Genomic DNA, 24,143 nt, shown 5'->3' with positions numbered 1-24,143 from the left:
AAAATCTTATATCTGTGAGTAATTTAAAACATTGATTATATTTTATTGAAGACTCGTGATTCAGTTTCCTCAGAGGCCTATAAACATAAGGGTCGTCTTAGTCTATGAGCAGCCCATACTGCAATGCCAGGATTTAAAACAAACAAACAACCCCCCCCAAATCTCTCTTAAAACAATAGTTGAGATTCTAAAGGCCTATAAATTAATTAGCTTTTCAAAAGGAAAAGAGGGTGAAGTGTAGGAGAGTCACTGACTTCCCAAAATGATGTGCTAAGTGAGCCAGACTCTGAGCCAAGGCTTGTTGAGTGAAAGGAATCCCTTCACTCCAACAGGAGTCTAAGGACTCTGCTACATCCATGAAATACAGGGAATTGTTACTCAAGTTTTATGACGTATTACGGTCATATGGGCACAGGACATTTGGAAGGAATATCTGGTTTATGGTCAAGAAAAACACAGAGATGGAATTTTATACATGTGAAATTACCTTGGCATAAATCTGTGGGACAGTAGAAGTTACCAGTGGCAATCATTAGTTGAAGAACAATAGGATTCTTTGCTTTAGTTTGTCTGGTCAAAACAAAGGGAAAGAGCCTACAAATATATAGAGCAAAATTTCTTCCAAATTCTTGTCTTTCCTTGCTGAGCTGATGCTTATATAGTATGTGCAACAGATCAACCATTGTCCTGTGACCGCTACCCTGTCAAAACTTGCTGCTGGGTATACAGCTAGCATATAGCTAAGAAATATTCATGCCAAACATTACTTCTGTTGGAAACAAACTTCGATGTTTATGATAGTCACTAAAAGAATTACAAATACACAACAATTCCATACACTTGGAATCTGAAATACTCCACAGTTTACAAAAATATCAGTTCCATCATTTCCAGTAAATCTGCCCTGCATTTTCCCATTGACTGACACGATGGACTCTCATGACCCAGCTAACCCAGGCTGTTCTCTGGTGACACGGCAAGCAGGCAAATACAGAAACCTCTCCACTTTCTGTAGCAGAGATTGTAATCATCTACATAGGTAAACTATGAAAACACAAATCAACCTCCATAATACTTTGCCAGTTGTATGTTGGATCTTTTCCTGTGCTAAGCTCCTCTGTTTCTGTAGGACCACAATTTCATGCTAGCTGTGTATCTGCTTTAAACAGCCACACAAATGGAGATCCACTGCAGAGAAGAAAAGAGGACTGTTGCAGCTGATGGGATTTTGACTAAGTCACCCACAGTGAAGAAAGAATTATGAGTGGTTATAACTAAACAGGAAAAAATTGTGGGTTTAGATTTGCAGTATTAGTCTAAAAAACCTTTTCTAATTAAGACTGCTTTAAAAGGCAACCTATTAAAAGTTTTATTTTGCAATATCTTACTCAAACCAAAAAATTGAAAACCTAGATGTCTAAAGATGCACTTCTGATTTTCACATATTTGTATCTGAATTCCTAAGCACGTATCTACTACTCTTGAGCATTAACTAAAAATACACCAACATAATGATATTAGGAAAAGATAGTGATTTTTCAGGTTTTGTTTGGTTTTGGGAAAATGAACTTCTATAGCGTTCTGGGGTATTTTTGCCACATATGCTACACAAAGGATTGTGAGAAATATAACTTCAAGCATGAGGTTTTTTTTAGTTCTAGAGCTGAGGGATTGAACAGCCAGCCAAGAAACACCACAGAGGAATGTGCTGAGGGAATAGCAGCTCAGGTAGATGGTTTGGCATCTTTCCTTCTATTGCACTGTTAAATTCCGGATGACTGGGCTTGCCAGGATTCAGTGCAGCCTTCTGCATAAGTTACAGCCCAACGGGGCTCCCAGATTCACTAGATTCATACACCAGAAACCTACCAGCAATGTTGCAGAAAATGGAACCCTTTGAAAACCATATTCAGCCTGCAGTGGCAGAGAGGCTGGTATTCATACACTCACAGTATCTCCAGATAATCCCACCCCATCAGCCTCTTGCTGTCAGCATTTTAAGAGACCTTTCTGGAGTGTCCTATAATTTATTATTTTTCTAGAAAAAGTATGCCTTTAATGGAGTTGCATAGGTTTTGTCACAAAAACACAGACTCTAAGAAATTTTAATTTTCATTTTAAACACTTTAGAAGTTCCATAGTAACTTGTTCAGGTTTTTGATCGCTTTCTGGCTTTATCCCTATTGAATTTTGTGAAATGCTTTCATAAAGGAAATAATTCATTAATGGTGGTAGTCCTTAGCACAGGCCTAAATGAGGAAGAGAAGTTCGAGTTCCCCATTACTGGTGACGGCAGTACATAGGAAATCCTTGCCCAATCCTCCCACCCAGTACTTGGCACGGGATGTGGTTGGAGAGCAAAAGGTCTGAGCCTGGGGAAGCACTATATCTAAGGTGATTACGATTTATTAGGCTATACACAAACAAATCCTCTGCACTAATTACGGAGACTGGCAGAGAAGGGAGTAAATTGCAGCTGAAAAGGAAGACAGGAAGGTGAGCTGATTAAGAGTCTCCCTGCCCAGAAGCCTGCGGGAGCTGCTGTCAGTGCTGCCTGTTTTCAGTTCCATGGTGAATTGCAGACCAAGTTAAAATCAGTGCTGTTCACCGAGTGTCATGGTCTCAACAGGACCCTGATTTCAGCCATCATCTCTTTAGGCAAGAGGAATGAACTTGAGCAAGAGAAAGAAAGAGAAACAACAGGAAGATTCTTTAGAGCTCTTAAAAAAGTTGTCCAGGGAAGAAAATATAGACTGCGTGGCTTTGAAGTACTTGTGGGTTGTCTCTGTCAAGTAGTGCTACAGGGAAGAACCAAGACTTTTCAAACGAGAAAAAAAGATCCTTTCTCAGAGTCTTTCATTTGACATCTAAGTATTACTTTGTCATGTTTGGAGTGACAGAATCACTGAGCCTCAAAACTCGTAGTGACGGAAAACTGTCTTGTTTAATCTTTTCACAGTGGCTTATTTGGTCTTTGGCTTTACTGGTTCCCTCCTGATTCTCTAGTCTCCATCTGTAAAGCACACCAAATATAGAGCTGTCTTAAATTTTGTCTGCTGTTCTTGTTATTAGGAGCGTGATTTCAGTAATGAATGTTTATAACACAGCTTGAGGAATTTCATCCTCCCCTGGTAAACTGTGTAGGAGATTGCCTTAATGGACAAAGAAAAATGTCTGCTGGACTATAGCCAGAAGCTTGGACTTGCTTACAAAAAAGAAAATACATGTTTAACCTTCTGGTATTGTGTACAGAAAACATTTAAAAAAATATTCACCTCTCTTCTCACAACCTAAAATGGAACCAGTGAAGGATTAATGCGATTTTCACTATTTTATGGCAAATCACTTAGTTGTGACAAGTTTAATTCTTCCTCTTGACCAGATGTCTTAAAAGGCTGTCCTGCTCTACAAGGCTGTCCTGTTTTCTTCTACAAATACCTCTAACTGGGAAAATAAATGACAGATGGCTGTGAAAAACTGAAGAGAACTCAAAGGCATGAAAAGAGAAAGGGATAATAGGCTTTATTCACAGGTGTAAGGATTCTGACTTGAGACAACACATTAAAAGCTGCAGCCCAGTTTTAACTTCCCTCATTAGTGTGCTTGAGCAAGACTTGGAACTGAAATTCAGCAAGCCATGATGTTAGCTAGATTTATGCTTGTGCATAATTAGGTCCATTTAATCAGGACCTGAATAAAGACTTCAGGATGTGAGCTGTTCTGAAGTCTACGTGACACAGGGTGTTCTGAGCTTAAGTTAAATTCACCGTATAGCAGTTTCTAACCTACAGTTAATAGAAGCAGAATCACCATGTGTTGTCTGGCTAATCTGTTGCATTTATTGTAAAGGAAATATACATGGCCAAAGGTATATTGAAGAATGGCTACTAACAGTTCAAGAGCCTAAAAAAATTCACACCAAACAGTTGTTGAGCATTTCACTGCTTGCTTAAAAACTGTAGATGCCTAGCAGTTAAAAAGAAGAGTTTCAATCAGGACGTAAGCATTGCTGAGGTAGCAGCCAGGGTGCACTAAGGCCTTTCTCAGTCTGAGAACAGTAATTGAGAACCATGAATCGCCCTCTGTGTTTCCTCCACTCACTCACTGGTCTAGGTTAGATGTGCATTAACTGTAACCCCACAGAAAATGTTATGTGCCAGGAATGGAAAATTACTGTCCCATGTAGCTGATGGAGTGGTTAAAAGTCTATGGGTCCCTTCTGCCACTGCATCTCAAAAAGGGATGAGAGGATGCCTCTTTTTCCTTAGAGCACCTTATCCCTGCTGCTGCTTCTAGGCTAGAGAAGGATGGATACTCTTTCTGCTGTTGGCAGTGCTCTGGAATAGAAGACCGACAGCTCTTTCCTTCATTGGAGCCTGGAGAAACAGAATTTGTCTCCCACATTTCTGGAAAAGACTATCTGTCCAAAGTGGGATTACAATGGAAACGTGGGTTTGATCTTGGGCCCACCTCTCAGGTTCACAGGCTCCCTGACCCACGATAGCTTCCCTACTGAGTTGTCAAGAAGCCCAGAAAGCATGCAAATTGCTGACAAAGGAAGCCAAGTAAGCCTGCAGGGGAAGCAGGCAGTTTGGGACCCCGTCTGATTTCTGTCACAGCCAATGTGCTGATCAGAAATCTGTCAATTACAGTTTGGTTTTTTGACCAATGGAGAAAATTTCTGTTAGAAGTCTCCATTCAGCTCTGCTGTGTTGCTGCTGCTGTTCCAAATGAGAAAGGCAAAATGGCACAGAGATTCTCACACAGGGAAGGTGCAGAGCCCTGGGAGACTTGGCATTACAGCAGGTCTGCAGTCCTGGCTGTCAGAGCCTAACCATGAATACGCTTCCAAAATGTCAGATACTCCCTCTGGAATGAAGTATGTGTATTCATGCTAGTGTGACCGCCAAAACAGTGCACGTGCCTTGCCAGGGACTTTAAATAAAGGGGTTTATGCAACACTGTTGTCCTCAAATAAAAAATTCTGCTTCTTATTAGACTCCTAGTCCTGGTCAATATTCTTTGAATTTAAGAGGAAAGTGAATTGTCCTGCTATTTTTTTCCACAAAGAAGTATATGCTTTTTTTTTATTAAGCACCCAATTGTTTAATAAATTGCACTTGTTCCCTTAGCTGACTGAAATGCATTTATAGCCAAGCTGGACAATGGCGTCTGTCTGTACACAGAAGTACCAGAATTACTGTTTCCAAAACTATCACCACTGAAGCTGGGCTCTTAAAATGAATCGGGACATTGCTCCTGATGAGTAATATTGTTAAAGTGTTACTGCGACTTTGCTGGCTCAGCTTAAGCAACAAATCAATTATCATGTTGTTTCTTTACATTGCAACTCTCCATGCACTACTCTTTTCCATGTATTAGAAAGCGAAACATGATAACAATATAAAGCTTGTGCTTCGTGCATGTTTTTCACCTTCTCATCGTATTTAGATGTAGGTATTACACAGAAAATGAACTAGAATATAAGTAGTAACTTCACTTTTTAAATGAAAGTGCCTACAATGATGCCGTTTTCCAGCTCAGTTTGAGCTATTTTTTACTATGCTTTACTGTTAAACCCTGATTATGATCTTAGGGCCATTACAGATAAAAGACTGACATTGCCTCAAAGACATTAAAAAATATGTTTTAAAAGATGCAGATAAGAAAAAATGCACTAAGAAACCCATGGGTTTTTTAGAAATATTGGTCAAGCTTCCTTGCTGGACCAGGCTGCTGTTCAGTACAACTCTTTGGGAAAAAGCAGCCAAAATAAGCAGGGAAGCTATCACAGCTTCGTGATTTTCTGCTCATCCTCCTGTTTCAGTTCAAAATAGATTGCAGGACATCTTGCCAAAGGTTGAAACTAAAGTCATCCTTTTTAAGACCACAGAGTAAGTGATGATCACATGGGCTGGCCTCCCATATAATGCAATCCAAATATCTGTCTCCACTAATTTCCATGACAAGGGTGTCTTACAATAGGCAGAGGTCAGTACACCCAGGGGACATACATGCAAGATTCAGCGGTCTACAGCCTGAAGTAGACAGACAACTACTGTTATCCATCTAGAAGATCTGTTACCCTTTGAAGGGGCTTTTCTCTCCACAGAAGTTACAAGAAGCCTATACCTATGTACCCTGGTTACACACCTAAATTCAGGAGGAAGGAATCCAGGTCATGGTCACCTTTGTTTCAGAGATAAGCTCTCTTGGCATTTAAAATTTTACAGACTTTCTCCACATTTCTTGCTTCTTTGCTTTTACCTCCAGTTTTTACTTGTGATTACTCCACTTTTCTTCCGAGCATCTGTTCCACTGCTTCCACTTCTCTTGAATATTTTTTTCCCTACGATTCAAAGGATACAACGCTCTGAGCCGAATCTTTCTCATTAAAGGTCAACTTACACAGAATCACACCATGAAAATTACTTTCAGATCTATACTAGAAACAAGAATAAACATCACAAAGATCTCTGCTGCTCTCTTAACTAGTCCTGAGATATCTGTTACCGTCCCCCTAGTACAAATACAGGACACAAGCAGTTAAGTGCTGTCTTTCCTTTCTCCATTTGTGTCTTGTACCCTTTCTACTATTACAGTCCCAAATAGTCATGCACTCTCAAGGCACACTTCCATGAGATGAGTCAAGTCAGTCACCTTTATCCTCCATCTCTTGGCCATGTTCTCCTTCCTCTTTTCTCACACTGGGCTCTGCCCTGAGCTGATTCAACCTGCCAATTAACTCAACAAAAAAGTGATTTTCAACCAAGTCAATAAGCTGAGCAACCTAGTGAACACTGGATGTGGTACAAGGGAGCGTGTAAAAGCACAGGGAAAAAGAGGTCACCTGCTTCGGATGGCAGCAAGCTGTTGTCCAAGCAGCTTCATTTTCCTCTGACTTCCTTCTGTCCTCCCTCATTCTGTTTTCCTTTTTCCAGACTTCAGACCTTCTCTCTTTCCTTACCTCTCCTTAGATAAAACTAGTGAAAACCAAAGACTAACATGGCTGTTTATTCATATCTCCATCTTCTGCGGCCAAAACTTCTAAGGGCCAGGCACCTAGATTGACCCGAGGTACTCCCAAAGGGATCACCGGGTATCACCAGCCCCCTCGGCCTGTCCCACTGCTGGACTCCACAGCTGTCAGGGCGGATTTCACACCCGGCCCTGCAGCCAGCCACAAACCACAACAAATAACGAGTACCTCAGCCCTATTCTGTCGGGATGGACCAGGGATCTCACGACTCTGATGTGAGGCCTCCTGTTTATCGCCGGGGCAGTGGGAAAGCGAGGCCTGCTCCCGCTGCTGCCATTTGCCCCCCCGAAATGCACGGCGAAGCACCCGGACAAGCGAGGGACACCGGGGAGCGGTGTGTATGTATGTGGACTTTTCCTTCAGTATAAACAGGCTCGTTTCCAGAAACATCACTGGCCCTTCTTGAACGGAGCCCACCCCCGCTGCGGCCCCCGCCGCGCACCGACGCAGTTCTATTAAGGCGGCGCCGCGCGGCGGGGCTGCTCGGGCCGGCCTCGGCGGGAGCCGCGGGGGAACCGCCACGAAAGCCCCCAGGCCTCGGGGTTGCCCCACGGCCGCGGGACACCGCCTGTCCGCCCCCCCAGCTCCCGCGGGCGGCCCCGGGGACCCGCCGGGCTCCCTGAAAAGGGGGGCGGCCGCTGCCGCCGCTCCCCCCTGCCCCTTCCCGACAGCCGTTGGGCGGCGGGGCTCGCGCGCCACCCAGCGGGGCCGTTGCGGCGCCGCCGCGTCCTCAGGGCGTCCCTCGAGGGGAGGCGGGAGGGGGGTTTCTCACAGGTGACAGTAAACTGCGTCGCTTCGAGGCGGCCTCGCGGCCACGTCTGTGCGAGGAGGGTGAGTCGCTGCTCGGGCCCAGAGCGTTTCCGAGAGCCTGGGGTGTGTGGGGAGAGAGTGGGGCGCCTGGGGAAACCCTGGAGGGCTCTGTGCGCCTGCTGCCCGGGAAGCACATACAGTATGCGTGGCACAATATGTGGTGTAGCACTAGAAAGAGACCCGAGGGCCACAGGCTGCTGTCCCCCGCTGTCTCAGGGAGACACCTTACCTGCTTCTGTTCTCACACAGGTCACCCCTCCTCGGAAAACCAGGCAGTGTTGCTGCGTTTCACACTTCATTGCAGGGTTGTTTTGTAACCCAGCTCCTCTGATAGTTCTGGGTTCCAGGCTGTGCCTGCCCATGGCCAGCGTGCTCCAGTTTGCTCCTGTGCCAGGTGTGTGCTTTAGCAGGGGTACCCCTTCCTTCACTGCCTCCCCCCACAGCGTGCGGGTAGGCAGGCCCAGGTCCCTGGATCCTGTGGCGGGAGCTGGCACTTGCGTGTTTTGGTGGTGACAGAGTTTCGAGCAAAGAGACAGTGGCAAATGGCGGGTGTAGTGTGGTTGTGAGGCAGGTGGAGCCCTGGGATAATCATGTGGGCCACATGTGCCTCAAACCATCCCTGCAAAAGATTCTCTGCCAGGGACGGAGGGAGCCAGGGCTGGTTATGGGAAGGCATTTGATTCAGGCATCACCTCAGAGCCAACCAGTACCTGACTTGTCCCCTGATCTTCCTAGCCTGGTGCTGCTCGTTTCTGCGCAGACCCACCTTGCCCTCCAAACTCCCACTTGCAAGCCCTCATCGGCAGTTCCAAACATGATGGCCCAAAGGCATAATTGCATCATGACACTGAATACTGGCATGATTCTTTTTGATAAAAATATTTGTATTTTTTGATATTTGATAAATAATATTTAAATGTTACTGCCCAACATTAGTTTGCAGCCTAACACAAATGAGTACCTTAAGATCAAACAGATTTCCTATTCTGCATATTTACAAATTCCATTTGCACTCTTATTTGGGAGAACACTGCAGTAGGTTAAAAAATAAGCATATTTTTCAGCATTCTTTCTGCATTTTTCAATCAGGATATGATGCAAAATAGTGAAAGTGATACCTTAGCTACATCAATTGCTGCCTCATACACTATTGGCTCTTCAGAGTAACTCTTGATATGTATCAGACTTGTTCAGAGTGTAGTGCTAAATTTTATCCTTACTTCAAACTTCTTGCTCAGTAGGACTTTCAGTTGTATGAGGAATACAGATCTATAGACTCCTTTAAAGCTTTAAAAGCATTTTAAATTTATTTTTTTTAAAAATAGAAGTGTCAAAAAGGATTGTTTTGCATCTGGAAGACATGTCATATTTTCCCATTATAATACTTCTGGAAATTGTTTCCTTGCCTTTGACATAACTGTAAGACCAAACCAATCTTTACACCCCCATTCTATTTAAAAAGTGACAGACATAATCCCATTGAAATGAAAACAATCAAATTGCTTTGACATTACTTTTAATTTTGGTCATTCTGGGGGAAGCTCTTCCATTTCTGTCTTTGACTTCTCTAGGTGTTTCACTTGCTTAAGTCCCACTTTCCCAATCCAAGGCTCTTGAGTAAAACACAAAGTACCTCCTTTATGAACAAGGATAATCTTGAAAAACTGCTTAGTAACTTGCTAAAGTGGATTATATCAGTATGCAATAGAAGTGTATCAAGTATCTTATGTGCCTGTTGACATACTTACCTGTATTTGCATGTGCATTTGAAAATTGGAAACCAAAACAAGAAAACAGAAAAACATGTTTGAGTTGTTGCCACAATTTCTTCTTAAGGCTGGACTCTTACTCTGTTGTTCTCAGAAATAGCTGATATTTCAGTCTGAACATAAAAGCATATGCCAATGAAAATGCTTCTAAAACAACTACTCTGAACAAAATTCTGTCGGTTTAAGAAAAATAATGTAATGATGCTTGAGAGGCTTTTCTAGCTGTTTGTTAAGTTTGGATTTTCAAAACTACATATTGAATAACCATGCAGTAGCTTTAAATAGCACCTATAAGAAGTAGCAATGGAAGAAAGACTCTCACTGCTTTCACAGACAGCAATACTGCTTACATTCCAGAATGTACAGGGAGGGATTTTGTTACTTCTTCTAAAATACAGTCCAAAATTCTAGGCAGTCAAAGAGCCCAAATCTCAATCTGGACCATGCTGAATATTGATTCCCCATATAACCTACTGGTTTAATCACACTAACACAGGTGGGTGAAATATTTCTAAATTTAAAAAAAAACCAAAACAAAAAAGCCCCAAACAGCAGACAACAAAAATATGCGAACATTTAAAAGGCCATCACTATCATTCTTGACAATTGATCTTAATATCCTCTTTTACAAGAGGGCTAACTCGGTGTTGAAGGCACTGAAGCCTTTTTTTCCCCACAAGGTAGCAGCACTAGAACTATCAATGAGCAAGAGGCCTGTTAGCCCATCTCATCAAAGCTCAGAAAGGATGCCTGCTTTATTTACTTTTTAGTCTTCAGGAATCTGCAGCTCAGAATCAGAGGAAAAGCTTAAACCCCAGGACTGGGTGCAAACAGCAATTAAAATAATAAAGTCTACATTTACATTTTACTTTTAACAGACTTGTTTCCTGCTGAAAAAGCATGTCAGGGGACTTGAAACAATCCGCAAAACTAAAATGCTGTATATATAAATATATTTGTGTGAGTGTATATGTGTGTGCGCATTGAATACAGTAGAAATCCTGTCTTTTTATTGTATATAGCAAAAAATCTTGTAACTGATTAGGAGTTTCTTTCTGCTTCCCCTTAACTCTCCTGATTTCACCACTTTTCCTCGTGCTTTTTGCTGCATTTATCAACTTTGTCCAAAACCAATCCTACAATGAAGGAGGAACCCATTTGCCAGCACACAGTAACCACCAGGAGGAGGTGACCTCCTGCTCAGCATTCACTCTGTCCTACCTGAATTATTGTGTAACCCACAGCAAGACCTCCTAGTGTAAATCTGTGCATATAGAGTAATGGATTGCATTGGGTTAGGTGTGCACTTCTGAGGCAACTCTCCCGGTTGTCCTAGCTTGGCAAGCTTTCCTTCACCCCGTGGACATGGGGCACACAAGTTGCACTTTGGGAAGATCCATTGCAGAAGCTCACCCGAGGCACTGCCACCCCTGCCGTCAGGCTGGAGCTACGCAAAAGCTAACCCAGGGCACAGCAGGAGTGGCATGGCCTCGGCACCAACGGTTCTGCCCACAGACGCGCGCCTGTTGGTCCCCACTGCTTGCTAATGTACACATAGCCTTAGCTAAAATCAGAAGGGAAATTTTTGATAAGCTCACAAGTGCTAGTACAGAACAGGGGCAGAAGTAATGGAAGAACACACCTCATCACCTGGATGAAGGGGTTTTTTTCATGTGAAATTGCAGACATCCTAGGGCCTTGTATTACGTGATATTTGCTGGAGAGACCAGTCTGTGGAGTTCAGGAAGGGGTTGTGACATTTGCAGATGGAAGTGGTAAAACTCTTCAAAATACTTTGATATGCTCTGAAATTGCATATTAATACGTAAGATGAAAAAATCCACCCACTTCTCATTAAATAGAAGAACATACATTGGGTGATGTGGAATGCATGTGTACACACACACACACTTACAAAGACTTTAACCCTTTCTGAGTTTTGACTCCCAAGGAATATATGCACATATATGTAGAATATATGTTTATACACACATACTCTTAAGTTTTTTATGACTGTTTGTGTATTTTTCACTCTCTGGAGTATACTCAGGCAGTCCCAGGACCATCTCTCTTTGTGAAGGAATCAGGCAGCGCTGTGGAATTATGTCTAATGTAGCCTTGAATGTTTATCCCTACTGCTGTCATCACAACGTACACAAACCCTTTTGGGCTGCCAGCTTTCTTCTCTTACATCAAGGAAATTGAATCATGTACCTTGGCCTAAAAAAATTAACACAGCTTGCATAAATATATTTGATAATGTCCTTGAGCTTCCTGGTGAGACAGAGACAAACACAAAGAAGCAGAAACAGCTTGTACATTTTTTTTTCATTTTTTTTTTTTAAATGCCATGGCATCAGTGACCATTTGTACTTAGCTGAAATTGCGGCACTGGATCCTATCAACACACTAAATAAATAAACAGATGGTTGTGTGTGCAGTTGAACTACTGAAGCCAGGTTTCCTATCAGGTTATATCTTGCAGTTCAATTCCCTCACGTCTAATAAAATGTAAGCTCTGCTTTAGCTTTTCCTGTCCTTGCAAAATTCTTTTCTGCTTTGTGGATTCTCAGTTGTGTAAGAAGGGGTGAGCAATCTTCCCCAGAGGGGAGGCACTAATTCAGGGCTTTCTCCTTTAAAAGATGAACTAATTCAAAGAAACTTGTCAGAAGTTAGTTTCTCTGTTGAATGTAACTGAGATTGGCCAAAAATTTAAAAATACTGGAGAGGATGCAGAGGTACAGTTACACTTGCACACACAGACATAACAGCAGCGCAGTTACAATAACTCATCTCCTCTGGGAGCTGTGCTAAGCAGTATATCTTTATTGGAAGAAAACAGAAAAGATCCGTGGGCTATTACCTATCTCCTTTTAACCGCAATTCATTAATTTTTCATGAAGGGCACTGAACAATTGTTCAGGGCAAAAGCAGCAGATAATATTGACAAGTCTGACAGTGAATGCTTCCCTTCCCTTTGAGGTAAGATACAATTTTGTTTATTTTTATAGCAAAAGATTCAGGAGAATTCAATACGACTTGACAGACCAGTAGGATTTCTGGCGGGCTGGTTGCTAGTCTGGTCAAAGGTATTTAAGCTTTCACAATATTTGGTGATTTATTAACAAGGTTTGATTAATGCTTACAAGTAAGCTGAAGTAATATGTATGAAGTGTTACTAACACATTAAAAGTTTCTGTATTTGTTACAAGCAGTACATTAATCTCTAGTTGAGGGGGGTTTTTCAGAAAGAACAGCATAGCATAAAAGAAAATTTACAAAAGAATTGCAGCTAAAGAATTTTACGTTGATTGTAAAATATGAACGCCTTCCATACAGAAACCAAACCACCGGTAAATTAAGCTACATCTTGGCTAGAAATAGCATGCGTCTGTTACAATGTAGTGGTTCTCTCACCTATTGAACACAATTGCTCAATCATAAGCTAACTTTTCTAATATGACATGAAAATAGTGTCCAAGCTCAAAATTTCCCAAAGGACCAGTTAAACTACATGGCCTGGTTTTACCCAAGCAGTGCCCTGTTGCAGGTGTGTCAGCGCTGCAGCTCCGGTGTGCCGAGCTCTTCCCTGGGCATCTGCCTGGGGCCAGGGGTGGAGGGAGGCAGGATGTTCACAGGTTCTTACCACCCCAGAGCTGCTGACTTCCATGAAACTTATTGGAACTTCAGTATCTTGACATCTTTCTTCTGTCAAAATTGGCTGAAATTAAGCTACAGGTTCAGGAGCTACTGCTGGGTGGAGAAGGTGTCATGGTAGTGCCTGACAGAGGGACAGCACACAGACAACCTGGGGACACAAGCTTTCTCTTCTTAGGAACTAAGGCTAAAAGTAAACCAAAAATGCTAAAAATACATGGGGCTAACCATTTTATAACAGGTGGTCATCTGGACTTGCATGTCTTTTAGGACTTCAGGTACAAAGTTTCTTTTGAACTAGGAAAAAAATCCACACACAGAAGAACTGCACTTTTCCAAAAACAGTTCCTTTCAGTTTTTAGAACGTGTCAGATTTAGGCCAATTTAATTGTGCCAAAACTAGGTAAATTTGTGTTTAGTTCCCCAGCTTGGAAAGCTGTTATGTTCTGGCAGGTTCCTCCATGCACGCAATAACTTCTGTGCCTCCACGTGGCTCTGCCCGGGTAAAATGGCCACAGGTGAAAAAGTAAATGAGTTTGGGACTGGACAGGTGACCTGATTTCCACAGTTGCTACGTAGCCAGGCACTTGTAGACAGCAGTTCTCCTGGGCCATTATTTTTGAAAACAGGCCACTTGTCTAAGGCCTGCAGCCCGAGACAGCCACTTTGGAAAACTCGCGTTGGTTTTTGCAGCCATAATCTTTTGTTTCAGCTTTGTGCTGCGTTTGCCCTCCCATTAGAGTGATTTGCCCTCTTTTTAAAATCCTTTCCTGTTTTAGTTGGCTTATAGGAAGATTTTTGGAAAATGGTGTTGAGAAAAGAAAATAAAAATAAAGGTTCCCCAACAAATTTTTATGACCATTCCTGAACATTTGAAATACCATCAGCGTGGAGAGTCACGTCATCCTGTTCCACTGATGGATTATGTAACTTAAAACAATTACTTAGAGCAACATTTGTTCTTTAAAATAATTTTATTTTAGTAAAGTTTCCATAAAATTGAAGAGATTTCCATCCTCGGTATAAAAATCTCAAATTACAAACATATAAACAGATTATACTTTTTTTTTTGTTAACTAGGAAAACTGTAGAATACTGAAACAGTATTCGTTTTTCCAGCTTAGCAAATCTCTACCTTTCTCTGCAGCTGTAGTTATTTTAAAGGAAGCCTTTGTTTGAAGATAAATAGACATTAAAGTGATTTACATTTGCTAATTTGCAGTAAGACTGAAAATTCTCGGTTCTTGGTACCTGTTTAAGGTACTTTTTTTTTTTTTTTTAACAGCACTTTGTTTGCTTTTTTAAAGGTAGTTAGTATGTGGTTTTTTCAGAACTACATAGTGTTCCTTTGTTTCTGAGTGACATGGCTGAGGAAAATTCCTACTGTTTTGAGGAGCAGTTTATTTCATTGCACAGATGCAGTGGTTTCCTTCAGCCCTCACACAGAACATTGAGTTTTACACTTTTAAATTCTGCCAGGACCTTGTGCACGGGTACCCTCCAGAAGCCTTCAGGAAGATGAATGGGGACAGCAGGTTCTCTGTGGTGATCCTTCTTGCATTCAAGGCCAGAAACAGGAGGCAGATCCAGAAAGAAATTCTCCTTCCATAAAGGAGAAGGGTCTTGTGAGCGTCACCGGTAAAAGTGATGTCTCAGATGGGACACAGGGGCAATACCTCCCGCACCCTCTTTAACCCAAGTTGCTCCATGACTTCGGGCAATCTATAATGGACTTTGGTGAAATCAGCTTTGAGCCCTTAGATGGCTAAAATTGCAATGAAGCTTCTGTGCCAGGACCTCTCCTCACCCTGGTAACTGGGCCAGGGGTTCTCCATGAGGTTTCAGCTTCAGGTCTCCACTAATGAATGGAAATACTCTTTCTCTAGGGCCTAGAAGCAGCAAAGGTTAAGTTAGTGAAAACAAGCACCCAACAGACTGAGGGGAGACACACGAAAGAGGTAAATTCGCGCTTGAACAGCGTGCTCGAGCAATGTCTGAAGCAGGTGCAGCAGGCGCCCCCCAGCAGTACCCACCGCCCGGCGGCAGTCCCAGAGCTGCGGCCCACCCGGGCTCACACCCGGAGGCCCCGGCCCCGGCCAGGGCACAGATCCGCCCGCTGTGGGGCGAGCAGGCCCACAAGGCGGGCCCGGCCCGGCCCGGCCCAGCGCCCTCCTCCGCAGGCCAGCAGAGGCCCGTCACCCGGGCGGCCCAGCCGGTGTCCGTGGCGGAGGCCCGTCCCCCTCGATCCGGGTATCGCCGCCCCGGGGCGGCCCCCGCCGCCGCCGCCACCGCCCCCTGTACCGCGGCGGGAGAGCTGCGGGGCCGCGCGGCGCCGCGCCTGGGCCGGACCCGCTCCCGCTGCCGGACCGGCCCGCCGGTACGTAACGGGGGCGGCGCCGGGCCTGGGGCTGGCGCTGCCGCCGGCGGCGCCCCCCTGCCGGGGCGGCCGAGGCTGAGGCTGGGGCGGGCTGCGGGACGGGCGGTCTGCCGCCGGCAGGTGATGGGGGGGCTCCGGCAGCCCTGCGGCGCGGCGGGGCCGGGGCGGCGGCGAGACACCCCTGCGGGAGGGGCGGGCCCGAGGGCTGGGTTCCCGCCGCTCTGCGGCTGCGGAGAATCCGATTACGTGGGTTTCTCGCTTTAAAAAAAAAACCAAATTCATAAAAACCCCGAGATGGGGAGAAGGTTAAAAGCGAAGGCTGCGGTCCCGCGCACGTGTCGGTGCAGAAGCGTGTGCCCCTCGCCCCCCCCCCCCCGCCCAAAGCCGGAGCCGTCCCGCCTGTGCTGCCCCGGCGCACGGCCGCTCACGGCAGAACCTGCTGGCGTTGCACTCTAACTTTGTATCTACGGCATGCGCCAGTGACTCTAGCCGGCACTTTAGTGACTTTAAAAGCGAAGTCCTTCGGGTAGAGGGGGGAAAAAACATCTTTAACTCCCACTGTTCTTGTTGTCTCACAATTTTAGGAGAGTGCAGAAATGTCTCCCTTCGAAAATAAAGGACTAATACTTGGCATAATGGCAGGGACTGCTGGAATAAGCCTGATGCTGATTTGGTACCGTAAGATCCGAAAACCCGGTGCAGCTGTGCGTATACCTGCATTCGTAGATGGAGGTAACAGGCTTAATTCTGTGGGCTTGCAAAATGAAGCTCCTAATGAGCAAGGAGCAGTAATGGTTTTACATGGAAGGCAGCTGCAGATACTAGAAAAATTGAATGGCTTGCTAATAAGTGTGGACGAACTGAAGAGAGAGGTGAAGTGTCTGAAAGAAGCTATTCCAAAGCTTGAAGAGCTTGTTCGAATTGAGCTTCAAGGGAAGGGAGATGTTCAGAGAGTTAGCCCATCGCACAGAGCAACGAAGCGGAGAAAAGTTGAGACAGCTTCTGGTGCAACAGAAACTACCAGCTCTGAGGAGGCCGAAAGTGAAGGAGGGTGAGTCAATGATGTTTTGTATATAGTACAGTACACATACAGTGCAAATTGCGTCATAACCTATGCGAAACTTTGTATTGTAAACAGGAGCCCTTTTAAAGTTTCATGTATATTTTATATTTCTCTATATTCAGGAGAAGGTAAGACCAAAAATTCTGAGTAGTAATTTTTAGATCAGGGAAAAGTCTGGGTGACCATCTTTGAATCTGCACTGTGCCTGAACTTGGCTTCATGCCAAGCATAATACAGATTTTTAAGGGTGCATTTGGTAACAATCTGGTGCAGTATTGCTACATAGCTACGCAGTAAGAGGCAAAGGTCACCATAATGGTGTGATTTTAAAAGTGCTTCTATTAAGAAGGTAGTCTTGTCATGTTTCTGGTTGGTTCAAACTATTGAATGCTTTTGTGCTTTTCGTGATAGTTGTCTTCTATGGACCTTAAAGATGAGTTATTACATCATTCTGCCTAAAAGTATTACATGTTAGGAAAGCTATGTCCAAATGCAACATGTGTACAAATAGCAGTATGTTTTATATATATTTGCTGTTGTGTATACTTTCTGGTGGCTTAAAAAGTATTCATGAGAGATTTAGGGTACTGACTCAGTAAGGCAGAAAGTTCCTAGTTTTGATCACATCTTGTAGTCCCATTGTGGTTAATGGTATGTTTTATATGTGTGAATTGAGGAACATGCTGAAGGATCAGATGTACCTGGAGTCCAAGAGAAGGACTATTTTTTTTGTCTTTGCATATGTTACCTAAGATACCCTCCAGTAGTAATGTAAAAATGATGATGACATTACTCTCCTGTAATTGCAACTTTGTTTTGATATAATCAGATTAGACACTTATGTGCAATTTAATAAGGGTATCTTTATAGCAACTGAGTTTTTTGCGCCGTCTCCTCAGAGTGTTATACATACTAGTGTAGGCAGCAAATTACAGCCTACTAGCGTAGGCTGTAAATTGCCTATCTTAAATCACATTTTTTTCTTTAAAGATGTGTTAATTAACTGTAATATTCTGAAGACAGCAACATGCTGCATATAATAATCAATGAAACTATATTTTTGAAGAGTTCCTTCACATTTATTTTCAGTTCCTGTGGGCAGAATTTCTGGTTGTGTTACATCCCAGCCCAAACGCTTCACGAGTCTTATATTTAGTTAACATATTTTGAGATCTGTCAGTTCTATTATGAACCAGTTCTTCATTTTTGTCTTTATTTTAAGTATTTGGTATTGGCAGGGGTATTCAAAGATGTTCCCCCTTCATATGATGTAGAAACATCTCAGTTCTATTCGTTTCTCAGATTGTTTTATCCATTAGTTGGTTTGCAGCGGCCTTTATGTTATGCATAAAATATTTGGAGATGTAGATAAGGCTAAAGGACCAGTTAATGAATCATCAGCTTCACAGACACGGTATAGGGATTATTCCACACCTGGCATTTGAGAAGATCCCATTTTCTGGTCAGGAGAGCTGCGTTGCTGTTTGAGAACTAACCAAGGAAACTGGTCTGTTCATGTTCTTCTGTGTGATGAAGAAGCTGATGAGATGAGCCAATACAAGTGATTATAGTGTGCAAGAGCTTTGACTGTGTCCTTACGAGAGGCCTTCTATGACAAGTATTTGTATGCAGTCAGAAGGAAGGAAGATAATTCAAGGTTATAGATCGCGTTAGTCATTCGGGTATGTGCGTTTCCAATGCTATTTTTAATCCCTTTTGAAAAGAGGTGTTTTTTTCTCACTGACACCTTGTACTTGATATGCTTGTTTTGCATACCTTCTCTAAATTTAAGGTAATTTTATTTCGTTTAAGTAATTTTCTTTCTGCATTTGTTTTTCTTCCCCTTGCAAATTGAAATAGGTTGTTAATACTAACGTGTGTATAGTTGCAATGTATATAGCTTTTTCTGAGGTCTTATGTAACTTTAATGACAGTGGTGCATGCTCTGTGAGAGTTTGCCATGAGAGACAATAACAATACTTTTTTTTTTTCTCCCCAGTTAATGTGCATCACCACTTCATGTGCTCTAGGTGTAACACCACGTGCATTGTTTTACACTGTTCTGTGGTGAATTCCAGAGTCGTGCATTCAGATGCTAATTCGTGCAGTAGAGAGATAGTTTTCTCTTTGCTACAGATTAAACGTTTTTTCACTTTCTGTATCTTACCTAAAGTACATGCAACATGTTTCACTGCCTCAGCAGTATTTTCATGATCTAGAAGATAGGATTTTGCTTGCCTTGATCTCCTCTGGTTTTAACTGACAAATGGGTAGATGCTGGGAATTGACAGATAAAGTAATCTTAAGATTTTTATGGACTTGTGCTGGATGACTACATTGGTTTCAGAATTGTAAACTTCTTCCAGAATATGGAAAAAAACAGGTAGTATTAAAAGCTAAAGTATTTGAAGCTGGCAGTCTCTGATATGATCCTCACTGCTTTGATCTGCTCTGCTCATATTCTCAATGTCACTGTTGGTATTCAACACCTTGGGAAGAGAAGCTTTCTATTTTGCCTTTCAAAAATTATGTATTTCTCTAAATGGAGAAATATCCCAAGCTTTTTAATAAATGAGATACATTTTTACATAATAACAGCCTGAATGGAGGATACAGTGAATGGATGGGACACTGACTAAATAGTAAAGAGCCAAGGTTTGTAGTCTGTGCTTTTCTGTATTCTATTCTTAATAGTGTGTTTCAGTGTCCACCATTTACTAGTGAAAACCTCAAACTTAAACATTTGAGAATGTGCAACAAGCACTTACTCAGTTACAAATACAATAAATCATATCTTGATGATCACCTGGGTTGGAGAATGTCGTCTCATTCTCCTCTTTGTGATTTTAAAGCTGTTTCCTCCCTGAAACAGCAGTGATGAACCATTGGCATCACTCTTCAGCTGGCCTGGCACCCAAGCTTTTCAAATTGCATTTGGCATCAGTTACCAGAAAGATTCACTGCAGTAAATCCTTTTCCTACAGATGTTTTATTTATAATTATTCCTTGAAGTTGTTTAAATATTCAGCAGGAAGAAGCATTTCCCTTGCCCACTTCTGAGTATCACTTCACTTACGATTGCTTCATTTATTTTTGCTGCCCATTTGTTTTCAATGCAACCCTCAGTCAACCTAAGAATCGGGTTTGCCAAACTTTTCCTTGAAAGCTGCTTATCATTACTGATGCATATGCACTCTGCTGGGTCATACAGTGCAAATTTGATCCAGATCAGTCTGTGACATATAATCACTTTTCTATTGAATTAGCTGGAGTGGATAAGACAGTGCTTGTATTAGCTTGTGATTTTTTTTTTTAAGCTGGCAGGGAGACAACAGATGATATTTGATCCCTCTAAAAGCTGAAGTGTTGTGAACAGATGACACCTGGTTAGGCACACTGTCTGCCAATTTCCAGGCGATCCTACACAGTTTTTGAACCAGCAACGTGAGTTTATACCACAGTGGTGTTTTATACCATGTAGCTCAGTTTTTTCTTAATGCAGTACTAGGTGTCTGGATTTACTGAGCAGCTTAACCACAGTGTGGTGAGTCTCCAGCACAGTTTCCGTTTGGTCTTTGAACTTTGAACAGTCCTTTGTGATCCAGCTGAGTCCTGCTGGTTGATCATTGCTCTTCACATTCTTACCAATGTTTTTATCTTTTACATAAAATCTATTGGTAATAAAGGTGAAAACAAGTTGTCACCGACTGTAGACATTTTTAAAGTTCTTCCATTTTCTCTAATATTGGTCAATGTGTTTAGCACATATAAATACTTTTCTGTTTATCATCTGTTAAAACCTCTTGCAGGAAAATACCAGGTAAAATTGCAAATGCCAGTGTTATTATATGAAATCCTTTTGAAACAAACCATAGTGACTCTTCCTCTTTTTTTTTGTGAATTTCCCTCTTTGGATTAGTGTCATCAGCCCTTAAGACTCTTAGGAGTTCTTAAACTGTGTTAAAAAGAATGTCTGCTTCTGTTGGTGTTAGTACTGTGGGGTTTTGAAATAGTATTGATCTTCATAACGTGCTTTTCTAGAATGAGTAAATATATAAGCCTACTAGCTGCTTCGTTGAAGTCAGTTATCAAGCTCTTTTTAACATAGTTTTATGCCAGTAATATCTGTTACATTCTTCTTTTGTCCTTAAGTTTCTGGAAGGACTTCCTATCTTGTAATAAAACTGTCTTCAGTTCAAATTGCTGAAGTATAGCTGACCCAAGTTGTTAGGAAAAATCCTAGCTGCTTATTTTTTAAAAGTCTGTATTGCCTTCTTAACATGTTATGTTTTCATGCTTAAAACATTTTGGTTATGATAAGGATCAAACAGAGTGCTAGTAAGAAAATGAATGTCATCAGAAACAAAACAGAAAAAATATTCTTTACGCCTAGTTTGCAACAATGTTTGAAGTGATATTTAGTGTTTTATACTTGATTAAATTACCTTGCTGTTATTTTACCCCTGTGACTCTTGAGCAATGTAGGAATTTTCCTGGGCTGTGTGACTAGCGAGGTGGGAACTCAGCACAAATAATGAAGCCCTTGGCTGTCACCTTGGTGCTTTTCCTGTGGAAAATGCTGGGAGGTGGCAATGTCAGCTCTGGAGCCAAATAAGAAGAGACAAGGAAGACAGGACTCTCTGAAGGCATTATGGAATTACTTTTCTGAGAAAAGAAAGGAAAAATTTAGAGGAATGTTGATGCATCTCGGGGGTAACTAGCATGCCCAGTCTTAAGCACTAGCAATTGTTTGGACTCCCTTGGACATTTTGGTATCAGAACATTTAGTTTCTGCCCTTTTCATGAAAAACACTATTCACTTCAAACCAAACTTGGAGAAGATTTTAAGCATTTTGAGAACGGCATTCTTCTCTGGTGGTTGTGTAGAAACTCCTGACCCTTAGTGTAGATCAGTGTCTTCTCATCTATGTCAGCAGTCACAGGGCTATACGGTTTGTTGCAGTCCCTAGAGAATTACTGGCATTGCCTAACACTGAAAGAAGTTACTTAGTGGTGTCTGGTGTTTTTCACTTCTCACAGGTTGTATTATAGGTATTGTTTTGCCTTCTTTAAAGCATGCAGTCAACAAGTAAATTGAAATTTATGGCATTCTCATCAAGGTTTAAGATGGTCTGCTCCACATTGAAATTCTTTGCGGATTCATAAAGCAGATTAATAGAGGAGGTAGGAGAGAATTTCGCAGGACGGTGGTGATGACAGAGAGTGGGGAAGAAATGACCTGTTCTCTCTGCTGTTTCTCAGCACAAATGTGTCCCAGAGATCATGTTTCTGTTGGAGAAGTGGGATGAGGAAAGAATAGATGCAGTATGGTCTGATCTTAAAAGATTATTCTTCCATCATATTTCATAATTAGCTCTTTATGGGTTCACATCATCTGTTAGGTAGTGACCTACTTCACACTTTTTACATTTGAGTCTCTCAGTGAATATTCTCATGTGACTTATCTGATGTCATATGAATTTGATGTTTGGCCATGACAGTTTGATGCATTGCTGCTGGAAATCTGTTGGGCTTGGTTGGAGTGACAGGGCTTGGCTGTCAGCCCAGCCTTGGCCTTTGTATTTTTTGCTAGGATAGTAAAGTTTTTCTGATAATCACTTTTGTCTGTTTTCTAACACTGGAACACTAGTGATCATAGAAATTTTAGCAGATGTTTATGCAGCAAAGTTAAAAATTACATCAACATTGACTTCCAAACACTGATTCCATACTTTCATATATATCTGCTTAGGCAGTGTTTAATGCATTGGCCAAATTCCTGTAACTAAGGAATGTTATGGTTGCAGTATTTTATGGGAATTTGTAATTGCCTTTACTGCTTAGTTGTTGCTACTTTATATTAAAGTGCCCTTATTTTAGGTCAGTAATTGCACAAACCGTCTGTGCGTTTATCTTTTAATTGGGGGGGAGGGTGCACATCCAAACCATGTGAGGAAAGGCACTTTCCAAACATACTTCACATCATAAGATTATGTATTGGAGCTAAAAGATGCCCCCCTCTCACCTAATCCCTTGCACTTTTGGTCAAGTTAGTGCTCTTACAGATGCAGGCTGTATGTGATGTAGCTCTGCACCCACTTCAAGGTAACTATGGAAGAACAAGATGCTCTGTTTTTAAAGATGCTTCAGAAAACCAAAATAAATGTTCGGTGACTTCCAATTAAAGACTCTGCAGGATACAACGTAGGATGTGTCATCAACTTCAGCGTCATTAAGATTATGTAAAACAAATCTGTAGAAATCTATGAAGTTTCCCATCTCTGTTAAGCTCCAAGTTGTTTTTCACTTTGAACACGTGCACATGGTTTATGTATGTATTGTTTTATACAAATGTATTTTTGACTACTCTTTCCCATATTGCCGTGTTAATTTTGCGGTGAAACTGTCATGTCACATCTAGCAATTCTGTAGCTTGTTCATTTACAGGCTGTGTGTCTGCTCGTGTTTTAGTTCTGGTCACTTCCAAAAGCAACGTACTGAAAACAGAATATTTAACAGCCATGATTATTAACCTCCATTTAATTGCTAACATTCTGTACTGGTTATGTTTCTGGAAAAAATGCATTTTATATATTTTGACTGTCATGACCTACTTAAATTATTCAGTTGCTTAATGTATGTACCACATTTCATGCTTTTTCTGCTCCTAATTACCATTTTAAAAATCTCTGAACCGGGCAGCTAATACTTTTACATTATTATTTCTCATCAGAACAGTATTTTCAAAAGTGGAAATGCAGAAGATTAGGCTTTTCTGTCCATTTTTAGTACATAAGCAAAAAGCTGCTTTTTAAAAATGATGCCTCCTATATGAGCATAAAAATGATGCTCCGATATGAAATTGGAGAACCATAATTTGTGCTCAGCACTTTGGACAGTAAGGCCACCTGCTTATCTCTGCATGGTATTTATGGCTTTTGAAAATATTTCTTTGTCCTTGATTGCCTTGTGCTGAGTACTTGTGCACTGAGCATAATGAATTAATATAAGCGCTTTCCCAGTTTCAGATATTCTGACCTTCAGAATGTTCAAAAGAAATAAGTAAAGGAATTGATAACAGGGATGTTACTTCTTATATTTAGATCTTAGAAGTGTTTTACAAAACATTGTATAAGTGATTCTTATAGCACTTAAGTTTTGGTTAGCAAGATCATTTTAAAAAAAAAAAGGAAGTAAAGAGTTGAAGAGGCCTATTCAAGATTACAGAGCATGTCTTAACACACATTAATGATTTAAAGTGTTCTGCATTTGAAACAGAAGGATACATGTGTTTCTAATATGTATCTGCATTTTTTAATGTGGTATTAGGCAGCAGGACAGTGCAATTACTTGCCTGTTATGTTTGGAATATGATTGTGCTGTCCCTTTGAAGATAAAGGTTTTGTAATAATAATAATACTACTAATA

The 24,143-nt window shown here is 41.8% G+C and overlaps 1 protein-coding gene across 1 annotated transcript in view; it reads left to right on the top strand.

The window, feature by feature from the left end:
* Positions 1 to 15,539: 15,539 nt before the first annotated feature.
* Positions 15,540 to 24,143, top strand: part of RMDN2 (regulator of microtubule dynamics 2) — a 49,171-nt gene continuing 40,567 nt past the window's right edge. The window contains exons 1-2 of the mRNA XM_074168722.1: positions 15,540 to 15,652; positions 16,237 to 16,703. Coding sequence (XP_074024823.1) covers positions 16,249 to 16,703 — 455 coding nt within the window. The 5' untranslated portion in view covers positions 15,540 to 15,652; positions 16,237 to 16,248. The remainder of the gene's footprint in view (positions 15,653 to 16,236; positions 16,704 to 24,143) is intronic.

The sequence above is a fragment of the Numenius arquata genome, chromosome 2 (assembly GCF_964106895.1).
Source record: "Numenius arquata chromosome 2, bNumArq3.hap1.1, whole genome shotgun sequence".
NCBI lineage: Eukaryota > Metazoa > Chordata > Aves > Charadriiformes > Scolopacidae > Numenius > Numenius arquata.
This window is presented reverse-complemented; position numbering and strand designations above follow the sequence as displayed.